We start from the raw sequence: 24,107 nt of genomic DNA, 5'->3' as shown, positions 1-24,107 counted from the left end.
AAAAAATTGTGCCGTTAAATAACAGTAATGTACTGGCAGCAGATTTGCCAGTAATGTACTGTTATTTTACAGCCCTCTACCATTAATTTACAGCTTTTCATTTTTACAGCCTGTTACTGTTATACTACCATGGAAATGAACTCTGCTCCAATTGGTTCAAACAGTTCAAGTTTAAAATATTAGTATTCATATGGCATTAGTAACGTGAACTTGTATCATTTGAGCCCACTGAGCAAATATATTTTTTAGCATAAAACTACAAACACTTTAAATAAATAAAAACGTGTCTTTAACTGAAATTGTTTCAGTTCCTCAACTACAACACATGCGCTGGAACACTTAACAAAAAGATCATCGGTGCTTAAACAACTGCACAATTTAAATAAAAAAAAAAAAAAAAAAAAACGCAGCAGAACGTCAGTGTTTGTGGCTCATCATTGACTGAAGCATAGGCTCTACTATCCAGCACAACGGTGACCCACAAAACTACATTAAACTAATAGATCTCTCTTGTACAAAAACACATTAATACAGTTCAGATTAATATTTACTCTCCTGATCAGTTCATGACTTTGCATTACTGTTTTCTGTGAACCTTCACTAATATTTCAGTAAAAATAACTTTTTTAGTTTGGTTAATCTGACTGTTTCGTTTTACTGTAAATTGCTGTTTTTCTTTGAATTAACGGTAATCTACTGGCAGCACGGTTGCCAGTAAGTTACTGTTTTTTCTACAGTTTGTTGCCATAAATTAATTACAGTTTATTGCTGTTAAATTACATTTCATGCTGTTTTTTTCTCTTCTTACATCTTTAACCCTTTAAAGTCCACAACAAAATCCTCAGTTTTAAATGAACACTTGTAATGTGTGCACACTACAGAGTGTTAGAGTAACAATCAATCAGTGAAGTTAATGAGATAATTCTGTGATTACTTAAGTGATGATTGTGCATTAGTGATGCACAGCTGCTGTTAACAAGCAGAATAACTGAAGAAAGAGAAACACAACTACAACTGACTTCAGCCACAGCTTAGATGAAATCAACTGAAATAAAGAAGACATTAAATCTCTCAATATCTGATTAAAAAACTCCTAAAACAGCATTACTTCACACATTACTAACCAGACTGATGCTATTTCTGTCAGAAATTCACAGAAATGCAAGTTGTTTTTTAACTACCATGATGGCGATCGGTGTTAGCTTTAGTTGGGCTCTTGAACCTTGACTTTTTAACATTAACTTGTCTTTGGTTGTTGTAAACATGTGTTTTAAAACACATGTGTTATAGCAAAAAGAGCCAAAACAAGATATGTAATATTGTTAGTTATGTTAACGACAAAACCATCATTCGTTTTCACAAAATCATAACCATCACAAAATCATAACCATCACAAAACCTGCTACTAAAACTCAACACAAAAACAAAAGCAATAATAAAAGCAAATAGAAAGAATTACAGAAAATAAGTGGACAATTCAGTGGCATAATTTTTTCATGTCTCAATGCATGCTGGGAGTCATGGGTGAGTTTTGTACTGTGCTGGTACCCAGCATGCATTGCAGCATGAAGATTTTGACTCACCATTGTTGAGATTCATATGCTGATTCTTGATGTCCGTATGTGTCTTAATTACGCCATAGTACTTTTTAAAAAGGTTTACTTTACAAAAAAGTTTTGTGCATAAGATGCTTTACAGTTTTTCATAATAGATTGCTTTGTAGTATCAGCACATATCAGAACATGAAACTAACAAAAAAAAGCCACACCACTTCATTAAAGACAGAATAAGGTCAGAGAAGCAGGCCACTTCATGATGAGTTGTTTAATCATCCTCTGCTGTTTTACTTCAGTTGATTTCATCCAAGGTTGTGGCTGAAGTCAGTTGTAGTTTCATTTTTCTCTTTTCTCCAGTGAATCCTCTTGTTCACAGCAGCTATTCATCATTGGCTGAATTCACTCATTAGTGTTTATTCTCTCTGTCAGGTGGACTATATTAGTAAACTCATGTAGGGAATAGTGAATGAGGGTGTCGGGTGTGATTCGAAACACAGCCTCTGAGTGTCGACTCTGAGAGCTGTTACTTCACAGGACTGCAGAAGGATACTTTCTCGAAAACACTACTACTTTCTCGATCTACCAAGAATTCATTATTTTTTTACGGAATTTTACTGTTGTAATGAAAAAAACAGGATGTTACTGTCAGAATATGGCCGTATTTTTACAGCAATTTTTTACAGTGATACACTGGCAGAAGACAAAGGAAGAGGAAGTTTGCATCTCATCACATTCATGATTCACACACTGTCAGGAACCACCTGAAACACACCGAGAGCCTCAGACCCGTGTAGAGCTAAATCTGCTGGTACCAGAGAAGATCATTGAGTAAGAGAGAAGAATGAAGATCATCTGGACTTTCACTCTGCTGATGATTCCTGGTGAGAAACTTTTGAAAGCAGTTTGACTGTTCATCCTGTTAAAACCTCGTAACTTACATAATACGGTGTTGTATTAAAATGCTGGTTGGTTATAGATGTTGTGATCTCCATGAACGTGACAGGATACCCAGGGGGTAAAGGCATGATCAAATGCACATATCAGAAAAAATTTACCCAAAACACTAAGTACTTTTGTAGAGGAAAGATGCCAAAAACACCTCTGATTGGATGGTGCTCTGACCTCATCAAGACTAAAGAGAAAGATAAATGGTTTGATTCTGGAAGATTCTCTCTGTATGACGACACAACAGCAGCAGTTTTCAATGTGACCATCAGAAATCTGAGTGAACAGGATTCTGGGACATACCAGTGTGCAGTTGATATCCGTAACTTTGAAGATTCCTACACTGAAGTGAACATTACAGTAGGTGAGTACCTGAATTTACTAATGCTGTTATTTTTGGCAATTTGGTACACAAATTATATAGTAACTTGTAAATGTAGTTTTCCTTTTAAATCCCATCACCAGATATTTAAACTCATTTAGATATTTGTATTAGAAAACAAGTTCAGAGAAAGAAAATCACCTTTTGCAATGAAACACTTGGACTTGCATGTTGTATTTCTACTTTCTTGTTTCCCATTTCCTGTCCTAGTCTGTTTGTAGTTTCTTTGCCATTTAGTTAATTGATTGTTGTCAGCCTGATGAAGATGTTCATAGTCATGTCATATGTGATTAAGGTGAACTCAAAACAAGGGATCAGTGGATCCGAATAACACTTAAATGAAAATAAGAAAATGCAAAACCATAGGAGAACCAGATCAAAGCAAATGAACCAGAACAAAAACACAAACAAATCAAAAGGGCAGACAACCAAGCCTTAAAGCACAGAGAAACAGAAGGACTATTTATAAAACGGATAATGAGAAAACAAGAAACATCTGAAAACAACCAATGAACTAATCAACAAAGAAACTACAATCAGACTACAAGACGAGGACATGAAATAGTAAACTAAGAAATGAGAACTACAACACAGGAGTCCTAAACAAGTCATAGAGCGGGAAATATATGACAAAGAGGGTGATTAGTCAACAGGAAGTTCAGAACAACTGAATTTACAAAAAGAGCTCAAATGTAATTCAGCTGGTGAAATTGATACCTAATCTGGATGATATGTATATACAGCACACACGCATGGCTAAATGTTTTCCTAAAGATGACAACAAGGAGCTAAAGCATGTTTTAAGGAGGTGGATACGTGTGTTGGCTTTGTGACTGTTTTAACAGTTGTATATGAGCTAGAGACATATGCAAATGTTAAAATAATCCTAGGTTGCACTGTATGATATTTATGGTTGTAGGTGTAGTATGATCTTAATGACAGGCAAGAGTCTCTATATTTGATTTGATTTTATTATATGTATATGATTTATTATATTGTATACTATTCAAATTAAGATTAATGAGCAAAATGTTAAGATTTACAAAAAGAAAACTTTACTGTATAAGACTTTGTCACTGCCAATGATTTTCTCTATTATTTTGCGCAAAAACCACCACCCTCAACATCATCAGCATCACCGCCAACAACACCATCATCAATCACAACTCCACCTATTTCACTTAATTCCCAGCCATCGACATCTGATTTCACATCGGATTCTCCATCTGTCTCGAATGGTACTCTGGTGATCTGTTCATTCACCTTCTCTCACTGACCTGCAGGTATCAGATATGATCAGTCTCTAGTTGTGTTTTCTCTCAGGTTCGTCTCTGATCATCATTGTGTCTGTGGTTCTTCTTCTGCTCATCGTTGGACTCGTTTCATGTATAGTGACTGTCTGCATGAAGCGTCAGGCTCGAGCTAAAGGTGGGGTTTTGTCATAAAATCTCAAGGAGCTAATTCCACGGCTTCCTTTGCATGACATTTGTTATCCATTTATACGTTTGTCAGAGTCATTTATTGATGAGAATCATGTTTACAGTTGTTTGTAAGTAAGTAAAACTTTATTTATATAGCACCTTTTAAAACAGTGTTTACAAAGTGCTTTACATGATAGACAATATACACACTAACAAACATAATAAGCAATTAAATCACATAATAGAAATAAAATAATAACTAAAGGCTGACTCCCCAATTTTTATCCGAGTCTTAGGCACAACCAACAAATTTCTGTTTGATGTTCGGAGTGATCTTGCTGGACTATATTTATTTAACAAATTAGAAAGGTATATAGGGGCAGTTCCATGAAGACATTTAAAAACTAATAAGAGGATCTTGAATTAAATTCTGAATGATAGAAGGGATCTGAGTATTGGAGTAATGCGATTTCTAATTGTACAGCGAGTTAGCATTCGTGCAGCTGTATTCTGAACTCTTTGTATGTGTTTAATAGAGCTCTTTGGTAACCCAGCAAAAACACTGTTGCAGTAGTCGAGTCTAGATGTAACAAATGCATGAAAAAGTTTCTCACTGTCAGAAGGGGAGAGAATGTCACGTACTTTGAAGATATTTCTGAGGTGATAATATGCTGTTTTATTAACAATGCTAATGTGTTTTTTTGATGAGGTCGCTATCAAATATAATTCCTAAGTTCTTGGCCTGATTACTGGCTTTTAGTGATAGAGAGTCAAGATGTGACCTGTATAAGTGACTGGGGCTGACGGCTGAGAACGAGGACAGATTACATTGCAACGGACTAGCTGGGGAGTTGGAGACCTTACAAGGGGGGCAAGTGCTGGCAATGTTTTGTCTCATAGAAGCAATTTTGTCATTAAAAAATTCTGCAAACTCATTGCACTTTGCACTTGTGAGACGTTCTGATGATAATTCAATTGAGGGGTTAAGTAGCCTATTGATAGTAGAGAGTAAGTATCTAGGGTTGTCTTTGTTGCAGTCAATTAAACTTGAAAAATAAGCTTTTCTTGCAGACCTCATTGCATTATTTAACATTTTCAGATGAGTCTTATACACTGTAAAAAATAAAAAGTTGAGTTAACTTAAAAAAATGAAGCAACCAGCTGCAAAGCTTTTTTGAGTTTACTGAACTTCAGGCCTACACTGTTAAAAAAAAAGAAAGTTGAGCCAACTTAAATTTTTAAGGCAACAAACTTAAAATGCCTTAAAATGTCAAGTTATGTGGACTTAAATTGTGAAGTTGTCTTAACTGACAATAAAGTTGACAGGACTTACAAAAACAAGTGCAATAAACATCATTTACGTTTTGTGAACTTAAATTGTGAAGTTGTCTTAACTAAGAATAAAGCTGAATAGACTAAAGTGCAATGAACAATATCACTTTAAAATTTAAAATGACAAGTTCACTGTAAAACCCGACTAGTCACGTTAACTCAAACCGTTTGGGTAAAGCAATTCGCTTTGGCTTAAACCATGTAAGTTTTAAAACTTGCAGTTAAGTAATTAAGTGATTAATTAAGTGCTGATTGAGCATTAGTGATGAACACCTGCTGTTAACAAACACAATCACTGACAGAAAGAGAAACACAACAACTGACTTTAGACACATGCTTAGATGAAATCAACTGAAATAAAATACATTAAATCTCTCAAAATCTGATTAAACAACCCCACAAACAGCATCACCAGCTCCACTTATTAATAACCAGACTGACTTTATTTCTGTCAGACATCTACAGAAGATCTTATTGAGAATTAACTAAGGTTTAGATGTTGATTTATCGTTTCATTTGAAGTAACCATGTTAGAGATCAGTGTCTGCTTTAGTTGGGCTCTTGACCCTTGACTTTTGTGTTAGCTGTTTTTTTCCCCCGATGGCTGTTGTAACCTTGTGTTCTTCCAACATATTTGTTACAAATCAAAAGCCTAGAGAAAATAATCAGTAGTTGGTTGTTATTTGTTTATAATGACGATCATTTGTTAGTGAACTGATCTCATCTTAGCGTTAACGTGGACGTGTTTGTGCGTCTAATCTCTGACTCAATGGATGTTGTATTGATTATAGTAAAAGTGATTCTAAGAGCCACTGGTTCTGCGACAGTCAGTTGACAGAAAGGACTTTCCAAGCAGTTTGTCCACAAAAAAAGTTTTAATCTACAGGAGCAATTAGACTCACACAGACATCAAGAATCAGCTTGTGAACCTCAACAATGGTGACTATTACATTTTTTTTTTTTTTTTAATCATGCTGCAATGCATGCTGGGATCCATGGATGAGTTTTGTACTATACTAGTACCCAGCATGCATTGCAGCATGATTTAAAATGTAAAAAAAAATGTAATAGTCACCATTGTTGAGGTTCACAAGCTGATTCTTGATGTCTGTGTGAGTCTAATTGCTCCCATAGATTAAAACTTTTTTTTTTTGTGGAAAAACTGCTTGGAAAGTCCTTTATATCAACTGACTGTCGCAGAACCAGTGGCTCTTAGAATCACTTTTACTATAATCAATACAACATCCATTGAGTCAGAGATTAGACACACAACATGTCCATGTTTACGCTAAGATGAGATCAGATCACTAACAAATGATCGTCATTATAAACAAATAACAACCAGCTACTGATTATTTTCTCTAGGCTTTTGATTTGTAACTAATATGTTGGAAGAACACATGGTTACAACAGCCAGCGGGGAAAAAAAACAGCTAACACAAAAGTCAAGGGTCAAGAGCCCAACTAAAGCAGACACTGATCTCTAACATGGTTACTTCAAATGAAACAAATCAACATCTAAACCTTAGTTAATTCTCAATAAGATCTTCTGTAGATGTCTGACAGAAATAAAGTCAGTCTGGTTATTAATAATTGGAGCTGGTGATGCTGTTTGTGGGGCTGTTTAATCAGATTTTGAGAGATTTAATGTATTTTATTTCAGTTGATTTCATCTAAGCATGTGTCTAAAGTCAGTTGATGTTCTTGTGTTTCTCTTTCTGTCAGTGATTGTGTTTGTTAACAGCAGGTGTTCATCACTAATGCTCAATCAGCACTTAATTAATCACTTAATTACTTAACTGCAAGTTTTAAAACTTACATGGTTTAAGCCAAAGGGAATTGGTTTACCCAAACGGTTTGAGTTAACATGACTAGTCGGGTTTTACAGTGAACTTGTCATTTTAAATTTTTAAAGTGATATTGTTCATTGCATTTGAGTCTATTCAGCTTTATTCTTAGTTAAAACAACTTCACAATTTAAGTTCACAAAACTTGACATTTTAAGGCAGCACGAACACTTACTTTTTTAAGTTGAAACAACAACACATTTTTGAGTGAAAAACACAGTGTTGAGCGAACTTACAAAAACATTTTTTACCAGCTTCAGCAGATTTTTGAGTTTGCTCAACTTGTTTTTTGTGGGAGATTCTCACATTTCTGTTGTATGAACTTAAAACAACAAGTTGAGAAAACTCAAAAATCTGCTGAAGTTTGTTGCCTTAAAATTTGAAGTTGGCTCAACTTCTTTCTTTTTTTTTACAGCACTGTAAGCCTATAGGCCTGAAGTTCAGTAAACTCAAAAAAGCTTTGCAGCTGGTTGCTTTATTTTTTGAAGTTAACTCAACTTTTATTTTTTACAGTGTAGATGTCATGGTGAACTGTAAGCTTTGTGCGCTTCCATTGCCTTTCTGCTCTCCTGTCGTCAGAGTCGATACATTTGGACGGCCTGAGACTAAAATTCTCAGCATAAGTGTCTACTGAGGGAGAAGTGAGAGGAGGGAGAGATGACATGAGCTCCATGAAGGTCGTGGCAGAATAAGGGTAGAGATAGCGCTTATTGACAGTTCTCTTATAACTCACAGTTTTGGTACATACTGAAATCTCACAAAAGACACAATAATGGTCAGATATGGCAACATCAACAATCTGTGGGTGGCTGACAGTTAGGCCACATGAGATTACCAGGTCGAGTGTGTGACCATGTTTGTGTGTGGGGCCAGTTACATGCTGAATAAGGCCAAATGAGTTTAGTAACTCTGTGAAATTAACAGTCGATAGATCAGAAATTACATCCATCTGGATATTAAAGTCACCAGTGATTAAGACATATTCAAAATCAGTTAAAATCCTTTAAAGCAGTTCTCCAAAATCATCAAGAAAGCCTTTGTTTAGTCTAGGAGGATGATACAGAACTAATAAAATAACAGAGTGCTCACTCTTCAGATGCACTGCAAGGTATTCAAATGTTTCAAAGTCAAGATATGTTGACAGCACAAAGTCTTGCGGAACAGGCAGTGAACCCCACCACCGTTCTTATTAAGTCTAGGGACACGGAAATATCTAAAACCTGGTGCAGATGTTTCATTTAGGACAAAATTATGATTACTGTCAAGCCATGTTTCTGTCAGGAAGATGATGTCCAGCTTATGGTTTTCAATAATTTGGCTAATTACAAAAGACTTATTTGTTAGTGACCTTACATTTAGAATAGCAGATTTAAGAAACTGTGCTGTGACATGATTCTTTTTACGATTCACCCTGATTAGATTACTTGTATTTAAGAACCTCTTTTGTCTTTTTTGACCATGCCACCAAGTATTGCAAATGACAGGAATATTCTGGAAAGCAGCAGGGTTACCTTCATGTCAGACACGCTCACTGTGAGGGACCCCTGTAGGTGTGGTGGGAGAGGGAGAAGATCCTGGTGTGCGGTACTTACTGAGCTTGGTTAGAAGCCCATGCATACCACTAATTTCTTCTGCCAGATTTCTGTGGTTGTGGTGACAACTGGGCGGAGGGGTGATTGTGACAGTGGGGTCAGTTGCTTGCTGGTGGTGCCAATCATCCTGTAGCTGATGATGTTTAAGGCTGTCGAAGGGGGTTGAAAAATGCTGTAGAGAAGGTTGGAAATGAGCATTCGAGTCCCAGAGATGTTTGGATGAAACCCGTCCACTTTGAAAAAAGTCATTCTCTCCCAAAACAAGTTGAAGTTGTCCGTGAAGTGCACGCCTCGAGCAGCACATGTGGAGGCCAGCCAAATTTTCATTATTTTGTTTCTGGTTCCTGCAGAGTGTAGATATTTGATGCCGAGGGTACTCTGATGGGTTAGCCGGGGGACTAACAGTGCGCTGGTGACCCTTAGAACTGTGAGAGTGTAAGCCTCTTTTGTGACGGGGCTGCATCGATTTTGAAGTGTCATCAGACAGCTTAGCATGGTTCTTGGAATGACGTTTTGTTGATTTAGGCATTACAGCACATTCCCCATTAGAGAAAGAACCTGGAGCAGACGAAGCCACGGAAGGCTTTTCTGTGGGAGATGTTGATTCAGACAAAAGTTCATACCTGTTTTCAAGAATGAGAGATTGTTGATGAGTTGGGGAGCGCGGTCTAAGTGTGTTTTTATTCACACTTTTCTTCTCTGGAATGACAGTCCAAGGTTGTTTCTGAGGTAGCCCAGGGGTGGATGATAGAATCAGTTTAGGTTTAGCACCAAGCCTGTCCCATCTGGCTGAGACATCCGGGTGTGTGCTTAAGCCATTCCAAGGAATTGTGGCATCTGAGTCAGCCACTTGAGTAAGCGGGACCGGCAATGAGTCCAGAAACAGTTAATCTTTCTTCATTTGATACAACGTAGAAATCCTCCCTTCAAGTTCAGCAACTTTTTGCAAAAGTTTTTGGCAGTTGAGACAACCAGGTGCGACAGTAACTCCTTCTTGGCGTGATAGTCCATTGCTTTCTGCAGCATCACACGGTCTTCCAGATGCCATTTGATGACAAATACACTGCATCTGCAATGCTCTGATTCACAGCAGAAGCGGGCTGCGTCTCTCCTTCAGCGCTCCTCCTGCGTTTGCCAGTGTATGACATTGTTGTGTGAGAAATGAGTGAATGGAAAGATGTTGTGTCTCCCTGCTGGTCATAACTTGGCGATGCACTGTGATGTTAAGATCTGATGTATTATTCAATTATTGTTGTTGTTATTACTATGTTTAATGTAGTATATTTGTTTTACAGGCTCTGATTCAGCCTCTAAAATGCCTGAACCTAGAACAGAAAACAGTGAAGTGGTTTGTGAAATCAAATTGTTTGATAAAAATGAATGAATGTCCTTCATCAAAATATGTAATTCATTTCTAATTTTCTTCTCAGGTTCCTCAAACGCTGTACATTTACGAGGAGATTAAAGACACCAGACCTCACCCTGACTGCAAAACTGCCCAATTACCCACAATTACCACAGTTTATGCTACTCCACAATTACCCACAAGCCCTTCTGTTGAGTGGCATAAACAGTGTAAGAATCAGTTACCCACAAATCCATCTGATTCTTGCACTGTTTATGCTACTCCAGGGTTACCCATAAACCCCTCTGATTCTACTAAAACAGTCTATGCTACTCCACAATTACCCACAAACCCCTCTGATTCTATGAACACCGTTTATGCTACCGTTTAACAATGCTGAAGTTTGCATGAGCCATTGTTTACAGTAAATACATGTTTGTGATTGACCTTTTCAGTTTGTTGCTGAAATAATATATGTAAATTTATCAATATGCTAATATGTAATATGAAAATTGTGTTTATTTGTATATAACTATATGAAAAAAATAAAAGATGATTGTTCTTTATAACAATACAGTGTTATTATTTTAACATCAATTCACATCAGTAACTAATGCTCTTCTTCTTACAAACTCAGCAGCAGCTTACATCTGTCCACATAAACTGCTTCATGATTTGTTGATTTATGTTTCAGTTTCATACACAGCTCTTGAAGCTCGGTTTCTAGCATTATAAAGATGTTTCTGGAGTGTAATTTCATGTTGATGAGAACAGGGCTCATCTGGACTGACTGTGATTGTGTTTGTGTTGAATCTGAGCTGCTGTCCTTGGTGCTGAACTCTATGGTGACAAGGAAATAGATTAAGAAAAATATAAAAACAAATACAAACACATAAGAGCTTCATAGCTTTGTGTCTCATCTATGTTTAACAGGATCCAGATTCAAATCATAATACACACAAACCTACAATTTTTGGGCAAATGACTTCATGTGCAATTTTAAGCACTTTTTTATTCCATAAGTGACTTCTGTTGTACAGTTTTACTTCTGCTTTAGCAGTATTTAGCTCCTGATAAACTGCTGGTGTGTTTCCTCGTTTGTTTGTGTTTGCTCAACAGGTAAACGTGTCAGCATAATGAATAAATGTAACATAATATTTTAATTGTACTATAATCATGTATTTAATTAAGTGATTTACCAATATTTTATTGATATTATCATTATTTTAAAGTGTTTTTTGTGTGTGTTTTGTGTTTGTTGTTGTGTTCTGCAGAACTGAATGTGGAAATCAAGGCTTTTGTTTGAATACAGGACAAGGGAAGTAAAGTGAAAGTATGAGAAGTGTGTTGACTTACTACTTCATGTCACTAATAAAGGTTTTTTTTCATTCAAAGGCCACAAGGTAAACAAAGAGGAACTCATGGCGCGTGGAGTGCACAGAAAAACATGCAGCAAGAACACTTCAACAGTTCTGTGTTCTGCTTTCTTCTGTACAGTTTGTTCTTTTTGTGTTTGTTTGTGTGTGTGTGTGTTAATGCATAGTTTTTTTGTGATCTATATCTCTCTTTTTCTATCTCTCTCTCTCTGTGTGTGTGATTCAGTTGTACCGGTGACATATGGTAGCAGAAAAAAAGTTTGCATCTCATTGCATTCTTGACAAAAACACCACCTGAAACACACAGAGAGCTTCAGAAAAACTGAATCTACTTTCAACAGAGAAGATCATTGAATAAGAGAAAAATGAAGATCGTTATTTTCACTCTGCTGATGATTCCTGGTAAGAATCTTTCAATGTTGGTCTCATTCAAGCCTCATAAGGAACATATTAAAGCATTTTATTTGGTTTTGTTTCGTAGGTGCCGTGACCTCAATCAGTGTGACAGGATATTCAGGGGGTGTAGTCAACATCACATGCAGATATGAAAATAAATATAGAGAAAATGCAAAGTATTTTTGTAAAATGCAGAAGTTAAAGTGCTCTGAACTCATCAGGACTGAGACTAAAGATGAATGGTTTCATTCTGGGAGATTCTCTCTGTATGACAACAGAAGAGCAGAAGTTCTCAATGTGTCCATCAGAGATCTCAGTCTGCTGGATTCAGGAACATACCGGTGTGTCTTTGGACAATCAGGAATATATTACTACACCGAAGTGAAGCTAACCATTATATCAGGTGAATAACCCAGATACATTAAACCCATATTTTGAACATGACCATCATCAGCTGTTATTTTTGGTAATCTGGTGCACAAATGATATATTATAAACCTGTTTCTAAGTTAAGTTTAGGTTTTCTGAACCTCATTGGCAAATATTTGTTCTTCTTTCAAGCATAAACACTGGCTTAGTTAATGCATCTTGATTCATGAATGTCATGAGACAGGTCAAGTCAGCTTTATTTTTATGTATTTCTTTTGTTTTGATCTGTTGTTCTCTCAGGTTTGTCTCTGATCATTGGTCTGTCTGTGATTCCGGTTCTGATCATCATTGGATTTGTGTTTGCGATCGTGACTTTCTGCAAGAGGCGTCAGGCTCAGAGTAAAACACTTTCTTTTGAAATCACAAGGAACAGTTTTCTTTGCCCCTGCTTACAAATGAATTTATCTGAACATTTTAAAACATAGTATTACATTACTATTACACTTTTATATAGTAATTTATAGTCTATATTATATTTAATGTAGTATATTTGTTTTTACAGGCTCTGATTCAGCCTCTAAAATTCCTGAACCTGGAACAGAAAACAGTGAAGCGGTTTGTGAAGTCAATGTGTTCGATAATAATGTGTTTAAATGAATATGACCATTATCCTGCTGCGACATTTGGGAACCTCGAGAGCTGTGAATAATTTCTCTTTCTCTTCACAGGTTCATCAAACGGGCTTCATTTATGAGGAAATTGCAGACACCAGACCTCACACTTATCCAGATACAGGAACTAAAACAGTCTATGCTACTCCACAATTACCCACAAACCCCTCTGATTCTATTAAAACAGTCTATGCTACTCCACCATTACCCACAAACCCCTCTGATTCTATTAAAACAGTCTATGCTACTCCACAATTACCCACAAACCCCTCTGATTCTACTAAAACAGTCTATGCTACTCCACAATTACCCACAAGCCCCTCTGTTTAGCTGCTCCATCATCATCATCTACTGAGGGTCTGAATGACACAGACGGTCCTGATGATGTTCTTTCAAAAATTATCTGTAATCACATTAATGTCTATCATTACATGCAGTTATGAGCCAGTGATTACAGTAAATACATGTTAGTTATTGACTGTTTCAGTTTGTTATTCGCTCACAACCATTGCACCTGCTGGTGATTTATGTAATGTTTTCTCATTTTGCTTAAAATTGTATGTTTAATAATGTTTTATGTGTGTTTATTTGCATATAACTATGAACAAAATAAAAGATGATTGTTCTTCATTACAACACATTGTTATTATTTTAGCATGAAATCATACCAGTAACTAATGTTCTTGTTCTTACAAACTCAGCAGCACATAAACTGCATTATGATTTGTTCATTTGTTTCAGTTTCATAAACAGTTCCTGAAGGTCGGTTATTAAGCATTATAAGACTTTTATGAAATGTTATGTTATCATCTAGACAGAGTGTTACTGTGTTTGTGTTGAAACTGTGAAAAGTGTTAGCTGCTGTCCGTGGTGCTGAACATCATCTGAACACTAGAGGGAGCCGCTGCACTCAAAAAAATGATTCAGTCTAAATTTACATTTTATGTAATTCAATTGCATAACAATTTTCCATCCATTTAGATTACATAGTTTTAACATAAACAAATCAATAAACTTAATGTGAGTCATATGCATCAGTCATACGTGAATGAAACAGGTAAGATTTATGTAATAATTCAAAGCAAAGTCCCCACACTGCTCAGTGTTCATGTGTTTCCACACTACAGAGTGTTCAAGTAGAATTGAAGCAGTGCTGGAGTTAAGAAGATAATTATGTGATGATTGATCATTAATGATGAACAGCTGCTGTTATCAAGAAGAATCACAGAAGGAAAGAGAAACACAAGAACTAGATGCGTTATTGTTTTGTTTGAAATCACCATCAAAGAGACCAGTGTTTCCTTTTATTGGGCTCTTGACCCTTGACATTTTGGTGTTAATATTACACTGGTTGCTTTAATTGTGGGATCATTTAAAACACACTTAGTTTAACCAGCGAAGCCAAATGAAAAAGAGTTGTGGGTAGATGATCCACTGACCTCATTTCAAGTCCAATTTCTGATTATATAGACATTATACTGTTTTAGATATTTTCGTAGCTTCATATCCTGCAGTATTGCAAATATCTGATCATTTGAATAATGTACAAATCACTTTGTGCACATAAAGTTTTCATCTGTAGCAATACAAAGACCACAGACATACATGGGAGAGTCTTGTACTATGCTGGTACCCAGCATACATTGCAACATGAAGCATTTTGTTGACTTTCACCATTGTTGAGATTCATACGCTGATTCTTGATGTCTGTGGTCTTTACATTGTTACCAATGAAAACTTTTTGTGCACAAAGTGATTTGTAAACTATTTAAATTATCTGATTTTACAAGACTACTAGATCTGAAGCTATATAAAAAAATCTAAAGCAGTACTACATCCATACAATCAGATGTTGGATTTGCCCACAACTCTTTTTCTTCTTTAGCTTTGTTGGCTGAGCTAAGTGTGTTTTATATAAACACACAGTTAAAGCAACCAGTGTGATATTAACACCAACACGGCAAGGGTCAAGAGCCCAGAGCCCAACAAAAGTAAACACTGGTCTCTTTGATGGTGATTTCAAACAAAACAATAAAGCATCTAAACCTCTGTTAATTCTCAATAAGAGCTTCTCTAGAAGTCTGACAGAAATAAAGTGAATCTGGTCAATCTGATGCTGTATGTGGAGTTGTTTAATCAGATCTTGCGAGTCTTCTTTTATTTCAGTTGATTTCATCTTCGACTGTGGCTGAAGTCAGTTGTAGTTCTTGTGTTTCTCTTTTCTTTGGTGATTCTTCTTGATAACAGCAGCTGTTCATCATTAATGATCAATCATTACATAATTATCTTCTTAACTCCAGCACTGCTTCAATGCTACTTGAACACTCTGTAGTGTGGAAACACATGAACACTGAGCAGTGTGGGGACTTTGCTTTGAATTATTACATAAATCTTACCTGTTTCATTCACGTATGACTGATGGATATGAATCATATTAAGTTTATTGATTTGTTTATGTTAAAACTATGTAATCTAAATGGATGGAAAATTGTTATGCAATTGAATTACATAAAATGTCAATTTAGACCAAATAATTTTTTTGAGTGTGGACTCAACACTTTCATTTTACCTTTATTTGTTTCACTTTCGCTTCGATCTGATGTGTTTGACATGTGTCTCCTGATGTCTCTGTGGAGACCAGATTCACTTAAGGAGTAAAAGGGTAATTTAAACAAAAAAATATGGTGTAAAACTCAACAAGTGGTGAGTTTTATGATATAATTCACCTATATGATGTTTCATAACTAAAGAGCAAATTTTAGACAACCGAGGAGGCTGCTATGGCCAAAGATAAAAGTGGCGAGAGAAGAGGGGAAGAGAGCCTACTTCCGTGGAGCAGATGCCTTTATAGATGGAGAAAAACTGATGTTAATTGGTGGCGATCTCAGTGGGCAGATCAAATCTTTTGTTGTCGTGCTTCTCACTATTCGGCAGGTGTCGCTATTATTTTAAATAAGTTTAAAGGGGACGTTCTAGAATCGGTTCTTTCAACAGAAGGTAGATGGTTACTTATAGTTATTAAGTTTGAAAATTCCGTTTTTGTTTTAGGTAATGTTTATGGATATTGAAGGAGTGGATGCCGAGCTGCCATATCCTTCATATTGATATTATATATTATTTCTTGTTTGACTATTAATCAAGTTATGGCAAGAGTGAAATGTGTAACCTTATGTGCGCTTATGAGATATTAAAGAATCCTGCTTTATGCTGTACTTCTACTCTCTAAGATGATGACTTCATAGTGTGTGTGTGTAACGAAGGCAAGGCAGCCTTGAAGTTCTGATAAGTGCTCTGTGTGTATGTATGTGTGCTGGTAGCTCTCTCTCTGTGTGTTAGAAGACTGTCTCTGTCAGCTGCCACCATCCTGACCAAAAATGGGTGTCCGGAAGACACCTATCTTGTATGATCCCTGATCGCTGACGTCTGCCCAATCTGATGGAGATATGTTTGAAGCATTTACGTCCATATGTGGAGATTGTCTAAGTTTATCTAGGTTTTAGAACCTATCAGAATTTTGATGACTTATGCATTGACGCAATTGGCAACCTCTGTTAGGGTATAATTGCTGGTGTTTTTGAATTGTACGCAGAGCGGCCTACGAACTCGATTGTGAGTCTTGAAGCTGACTTCTGCTGATGAAACTGCAAACTATCTTCAGTAAATTTTCTTCATTTTTGATCGAATCTCTTGACTTCTGGTCTTTATTCAACACACCTGGTCCGAGGGTCTTTACTGTAAATTCCCCTACAGTAATGGTGGAGGATGAAACTGTAGGATGTAGGATGAAAAAGGCAATCGTTTTTCGGTGACATCCCTGATCAATCAATGAAACAAAGAAAGGTAGGAAAGAAAGATTTTATCTTTAAAAATTATTCTTGGTTAGGGAGTGTCTGTGGCGGAGGGAGTATGGGAGAAGGGAGAGCGATACTCACTCAGACGTGAGTGAGGGACACCAGACTTTTGTATGAATTTGTTTTGGGTAAAGGTCATAAGAATGAGGTACACCTGTAATGCTAAGTTACCTTGTGTATGTAGAAAAGGTGTACAGGTGCACACTGATAGGTCTTAGAAGTGGACTTGGAGTTGAGAGGTGTGCACCACAATTTGAAGTACTTTCCGTGAGGGGAAAAGGTACAGTCCGGGGGGTGGACAAAACGCATTCTCTATTTGTGTGGCACTGAGAGCCGTAAAGGCCAGATAGTGCATTTTGTGGCACTGAGAGCCATAAAAGCCAGAAAGGGCATTTGTGTGAAGGTATATGAAATACAGAGAGAATGTAAGACGCTAGAAGGGGGGTTCTAGTCGTAAATCGCTCAACCAACTCTCTATTCCTTCCGTCTCAGACAGGGGCGCCCCAAGTTTAGCGATCAGGTCAGGTCAGTTGGTTAGGGAAAAGAGTAACCAAAATTAGTGTTAAAAATAATAATAGTTGAAGAATAAATACTCATATCCATATATATAAGTTACGGCAAGGATTGATTGATCTGGGATGCATCAGGAACAATCCCGAAAGAGCTAAAATTTTGTTTTCATGACCCTAATTGGATTGGACCGGTATATGGAAATTCTGGAATATACTTTGCAGTTTCATCACGCAGAAGTCAAGTGCTGTTGGTAAGATTGCCGCCTCAATCTCTTGCTGCTATAATCTGTTTTGGTTTTCAACTGTGCTAGAATTATGGCTGAAAAATTAGGTAACTTGCTCAGCCCTGATAGAAATAATGAAACGGAAGAGAGCAAATGCTGTAAACAGCTCGGCTCTGAAGCTCTGACCTTAAAAATGTTCTCTGAATTAATTGAAAGAATGATGAGTCTGGGCTTTGATTCTGATTGGAAAGTTAAAACAAAAACTTGACTGGCTTAAAAAAAAAAAAAAAAAGAGAACCAGAAAGATACAAATTTCTAAATGCATGTGCCTATCTTCAGATGTGTAAAATGGCTATTTGTTAAAAATAATCCCAGAAGTAAATGATTGATAATTTAATCTGATTCTCTAATAATATACTGAACAGAATTCTGGGTTGATTAAAAGACTGTGTAGGCACAAAAATTGGCAGTAGCATTTAGGAAAAACTTAGAAGCTTATGTTTTGCTTTAGAAGATAAGATTGCGTTTGACTGCAATGAAACGGTTGTTTTTATCTCATGCTGGCCCCCACCATGACTCTGGTTTAAGCTGTAAAAGTAACAGAGACATGTTCTGAGTGAAAAATTAGTAATTTGTATATTTACTGATGTTTGGGCAAAAGAGTAATTTTACTGTCGGATTGTAAAAATTTAGCCACTCAGCATCATAGCCAAATGCCCATTTCTAGTGAAAAATGATGAGCTGATAATGTTGTAAACAAGTAACATAAACGGGGGTTTCAAAGTTAACTTTGAAGAAAGCATGCTAGCATGACCCGAAGTAACATATCTGGGTCAGATAACTCCTGAAAGATTTAAAACCATTGTTGAAATTCCAAAGCCATGGCCAGAATTAAGGGAATTAATAAAATACATGTTGATGTACAATGTACTGACAAGGACTGCAAAATAACTAACTTTGAAGAAACCTTTTAGTTGCAAAAATAAAGTAAAAATAAATGTTTATTTGGAAATGCATGTCATTTCTGACAAGCTGGGCTAGAGTAAAATGATAGTACAATGAAATTATGTTGAAAGTTAATGAAAATGCATTGCTACCAGTCCTGAATCCCTCAGTTTTCTCTCTCATTCAAAGTCAGCTAAATGCTGTTATCTGAGCCTGTGTCATAAGTGATTTATAGTAAAGCACAGTGTTTGAGTTGAAAATCACTGTGATGTTAAAGGACATGTTACAAGAAATTCAGATTGTATACATTAAGAGGGCAATTGTTAGTTAATTGGCAATGAGTAGTTAAATGTTTCAACTGCCCAATACATTTAAGAAATAAAAGATTGTAAAAAGACTTAATAACAATCTAGGAGCTATATTGTTGAAGAGACATGAAGCCTCTAAAATCATATTAGACCCTGAGCTATAGAAGTAACGATTTTGAATAATTAAACAGTTGTATTGCTGCTTGTTCTATGACCAGTAACTTATCGGTCTTATTTTTAGTCCCCCGTTTTTTTTTCACTGGAAAAGGCATACATTTTTATGTGAAGAAAGACTAGTGCAAGTGCAGAAATAGTGGGATTAAGTAAGTTGATGAATGTATATGGGAAGTATTTTGTACGAAATAATGTGTTTATTACTAGAAATGTTAGACAGTACCAGAAATGTTAAGTATATGCACCTGCTTAAGATGACCAACAGCCTGCGCTATTAGCATGACCTCATTTAGTAGACCAGACGTGGGATGGGACCCCACATTGGTCTAAAACGGGGGACTGAAGGAGTGGATGCCGAGCTGTCATATCCTTCATATTGATATTATATATTATTTCTTGTTTGACTATTAATCAAGTTATGGCAAGAGTGAAATGTGTAACCTTATGTGCGCTTATGAGATATTAAATAATCCTGCTTTATGCTGTACTTCTACTCTCTAAGATGATGACTTCATAGTGTGTGTGTGTAACGAAGGCAAGGCAGCCTTGAAGTTCTGATAAGTGCTCTGTGTGTATGTATGTGTGCTGGTAGCTCTCTCTGTGTGTGTTAGAAGACTGTCTCTGTCAGCTGCCACCATCCTGACCAAAAATGGGTGTCCGGAAGACACCTATCTTGTATGATCCCTGATCGCTGACGTCTGCCCAATCTGATGGAGATATGTTTGAAGCATTTACGTCCATATGTGGAGATTGTCTAAGTTTATCTAGGTTTTAGAACCTATCAGAATTTTGATGACTTATGCATTGACGCAATTAGCAACCTCTGTTAGGGTGTAATTGCTGGTGTTTTTGAATTGTACGCAGAGCGGCCTACGAACTCGATTGTGAGTCTTGAAGCTGACTTCTGCTGATGAAACTGCAAACTATCTTCAGTAAATTTTCTTCATTTTTGATCGAATCTCTTGACTTCTGGTCTTTATTCAACACACCTGGTCCGAGGGTCTTTACTGTAAATTCCCCTACAGTAAAATTCTTCTGTCCAAGCCAAGGATATGTCCATGGAGGTCACCCATTCTATATCAGTGTTAATGAAGAAATATCAAGGTGTCCTTTTGATAATGGGTGGTGACTTTAATGATGCCCCAGATGACTTTTTAGATTGTTTCCCTCCACATACGTCAACCTCTTCAAAGTTTAAATTTACTACTTTTTTGTCTTCCCATTTGTCTGTTGTGAATATTTGGAGATTCTTAAATTTTAATGAAAAATGTTACTCTTGGAGTATTTCCTCTAGATCCTTACAATCAAGGATTGACCTATGGTTGGTCGGCCCTGATTGTGTCCAATATGTAACAGAAGCTGCATATTCTTATGCACCCCTTTCAGATCATAAAATAGTTGTTTTGGCACTTTCTGGTTGTAAAATTAAAAATAATAGTTTAAGAGGATATTGGAAGTTAAGTAACAACCTGCTAAGTAATGAGAGTTTTGCTAATCAGGTTAGAGAAAATGCACAACATATTTTTAGAAATAAGCAATTAACATATATTAAGAAACGGGAGTTATTCAAGTTTAAAGTTAGACAGTCAGTTATTCACTTTAGTAAACAAGCAAAACATAATAGTTTGAATAAGGAACAGGCACTTATGACAGAATTAGACATTTATTTGAAAAAAGATAACCTTACAGAGGATGAAAAAGTTAAACTGGAGACTATTAAAACTCAGATTGATCAAATATATATTGATACAGTAAAAGGCGCATTTATTCGTTCAAGAGCTAAGTAGTTAGAGAAAGGATAAAAAAAATACGAGCTTTTTTTTTTCGCTAGAAAAACGACACTATAAAAGACAAATGATCTCCTCTCTCAAAATTGATGATGTAATTACTTCAAATCCAAAATTAATTTCAAATTATGTAGAATCCTTTAATTCCCAGTTATATAAATCTGTATTTGAAATAGCTAAATGTTCTATTTATTTTTTTTATATATATTTTTTTGAGTCAGTTAAGCTATTTGTCTCACCTATTTCAGCTCAATTTAAAGACCTTTGTGATGAAGAACTAAGAAAATATGAGATGGTCACAGCTATCCGTTCAATGAAAAAAAATAAGTCGCCAGGTACAGATGGTCTTTCAGTGGAGTTTTATCTTTGTTTCTGGGATATAATTGAAAATCCTTTATTTGAGATGTATAAGGAATGTGCTGAAACTAATTAACTATCAACTTCTATGAAACAAGGATTAATCACCCTACTGCCTAAACCTGATGAAGATCATTGGATTTTAGACAACTGGAGTCCTATAACATTATTGAATGTAAATTATAAATTATTATCTCATATTTATGCAAATCGCTTAAAAAAAGGTCTAAATGAAATCATTAGTGAGTGTCAAACGGGATTTATGGCTGGTCGACACATAAACTGGAACATTAGACTAATTTTGGATTTGTTAGATTATTCAAATTTGGTGGAGTCAGAGGCTTTAATGGTCTTTTTAGATTTCCACAAAGCATTTGATACAATCGAGTATCAATTTATGTTCAGGGCTTTAAAGTTTTTGGGTTTTGGGGAGAGATTTATCTCTGTTATAGAGGTGTTTCATAAAGGTATTAATAGCTCCATTAACTTATATCCAAATACTTCTAAAATATTTCCTATTTGTAGAGGAGTGCGTCAAGTTTGTCCTATATCCCCTTCTTTGATTCTTATAGTTGAAGAGTTTCTTTCCATCAAAATCCTGAACTCTCAAACTGTTCAAGGAAAAACTATCTTTAGTAAAGAAATTAGATTATCTCAGCTTGCAGATAATACTGTTCTATTTTTAAGAGATAAAGAACAGTTGCCCGCAACTCTGCAGTTAGTAAATGAATTCTCTGGTGCTTCTGGATTAATGCTAAATTTGACGAAATGTGAAATAATGTGCCTTTATGATTCAAACAAAAAACTTTTGTGCAATATTCCAATAAAAAATTAGATAAAATATTTAGGAATAAGTATTACAAAGAATCTAGCAGAGAGGCAATAATAAAATTTTCCCCGTAAACTAAAAAAGGCTCAAAGTATATTTAATAATTGGCTTCAAAGATATTTGACTATTATAGTTCTATTGACCAAAGTAGAAGGGGTATCTAGATTTATTTATCCAGCATTATCTCTTTTTGTTCAAGATTTTACTTGTAAAAAAATAATAATAATAATAATGATTTGCTTACACAATTTGTTTGGAGGAATAAGCATCATCATTTAAGAAAGGAAATTCTTCAAGGGCCAAGAAATGAAGGCGGATTTGAACTTTTGGATTTTTTATTTATTGAAATTATACCTTTAAACTTCTATAACTTTTGAATACTTTAATTTTACTAAATGATTTCACTTCTGTAGTAATCTGCTAATTGTCTTATTTAAAAAGAGGCCAACCTTAGGTCTGTATTCAAAAGCGTTCATTAATTATAATAATTTAAGTTTGTATAGTGCACTTTCTCGTGAAATTTTCAAAAATGGGGGTGACAGTTAAGGGGTTAAAGTAAAATGGCTTAGAAACTGCTTACTTAAATCAGACTCAATATGGTTTTTTTATACCATATAACATTTTTAAAAAGGTTGGAGGATTGCGTTTCTTGTTACTGTGTGATTACTCCGTTAATAAATTACCTGTGGCATTGTCCAATTTCCATCAACAAGCTCTTGAGGCTTGGAAGATATGCTATGTACACAACTTTTCCCCACATAAAGTAATCCTGTGGAATAATGCTTATATTACAGTTAACTGGAAATCTCTTTATTTATAAAGCTGGATGGATAAAGGTATTTATTTTTTATCTGACATTTTAAACCAATCAGCTCATTTGCTTTCTTATGAAAATGTCATGAACAAATGGTTATTTCCTATTAAATATAAAGAATATAATTCTGTAATGAAAGCCATCCCCACAGGTCTACTGATGTTAATGAGAAGTCATATGTTGTCATATAATATTTGTCCATCTGAACCTGTACTTTGTTTAAATGGGGTTGACATTAATAGTAAAAAGTGTACAAATAAATTTATCAGACTGTTTTTATAAATATAGATCCCTAAAGTCTAGAGGGAAATTTTTCTGGAATGTTTGCTTCACAGATATTATGTGGAAAAAAGCTTATTGATTCTGTATTTCTAACAAATTTAGGGAATTACATTTGAAAATCCTTCATAACATTTATGTTAATAATTATACACTGTCAAAATGTATGGTTATTGATGGAAACTGCAAATTTTGTTCAGCTCAGCCAGAAAAATTGGTACATCTTTTTTAAGAATGTTACTATTCTAAAAAAGTTTTGTGGAGACTTATCCTTGCATGTCCAAGAGAAAACTGGTTATAGCTGTGATTTGACTTCAAAAGATGTTTTATTTTATTTTGAATCAAAAAGTACATCTGTTAACTTTATGCAGAATCTTATGATTTTAGTTGGTAAGTTTCATATCCATAAAAGTAAAATAAATAATTCTAAACCTTGTTTGAAGGTTTTTTATGATTGATGTACATTCATATATGGATTCTCTTCAGTTTATTGATAGTAAAAAATGTAAAGATACAATTCTATTTGCTAAAGAACTGAATTTAATTGAAAAATGATCTCATATATGCTGTCTTTGGATTATTGACATTTAGTTGCTCTTTTTTTTTGTATTCTTTTCAAAATGTATATTTATATCTGTAATGTAGGCTGTAAATCCACGTTTATTTTATTATTTTTTTATTTGGATGTCTTGATATAATTGTATATTTTTCTTTGTTGTAGTTCTAATAAAATATATATATTTTTTAAATCAGGTGTGTACTGGCGCAAGGAGTCACTGTTGAAGACATGCTGTT

At 35.4% G+C, this 24,107-nt stretch overlaps 2 protein-coding genes across 3 annotated transcripts; both read left to right on the top strand.

Moving 5' to 3' along the window:
- The first annotated feature begins 2,047 nt into the window (after positions 1–2,047).
- On the top strand, positions 2,048–10,976 carry LOC131549332 (CMRF35-like molecule 2). 2 transcript variants are annotated; one of them, XM_058791419.1, is made up of 6 exons: positions 2,048–2,437; positions 2,560–2,865; positions 4,017–4,121; positions 4,207–4,311; positions 10,371–10,423; positions 10,506–10,976. In XM_058791419.1, the coding sequence occupies exons 1-6, from the start codon at positions 2,398–2,400 to the stop codon at positions 10,809–10,811; spliced, it is 915 nt and encodes a 304-aa protein (XP_058647402.1). In that variant the 5' UTR covers positions 2,048–2,397; the 3' UTR covers positions 10,812–10,976. The 2 variants fall into 2 exon arrangements, with proteins under 2 accessions (XP_058647402.1, XP_058647393.1); XM_058791410.1 differs by having other exon boundaries at positions 2,533–2,865.
- Positions 10,977–11,698: 722 nt separating this feature from the next.
- On the top strand, positions 11,699–13,728 carry LOC131549348 (uncharacterized). Its single transcript, XM_058791445.1, has 5 exons — positions 11,699–12,198; positions 12,278–12,595; positions 12,862–12,960; positions 13,124–13,176; positions 13,290–13,728. The coding sequence occupies exons 1-5, from the start codon at positions 12,162–12,164 to the stop codon at positions 13,560–13,562; spliced, it is 780 nt and encodes a 259-aa protein (XP_058647428.1). The 5' UTR covers positions 11,699–12,161; the 3' UTR covers positions 13,563–13,728.
- Positions 13,729–24,107: the final 10,379 nt, after the last annotated feature.

This window comes from Onychostoma macrolepis, chromosome 01 (genome assembly GCF_012432095.1).
Source record: "Onychostoma macrolepis isolate SWU-2019 chromosome 01, ASM1243209v1, whole genome shotgun sequence".
Lineage (NCBI taxonomy): Eukaryota > Metazoa > Chordata > Actinopteri > Cypriniformes > Cyprinidae > Onychostoma > Onychostoma macrolepis.
The sequence above is the reverse complement of the archived record's forward strand: the minus strand, read 5'-3'. Positions and strand labels throughout refer to the sequence as shown.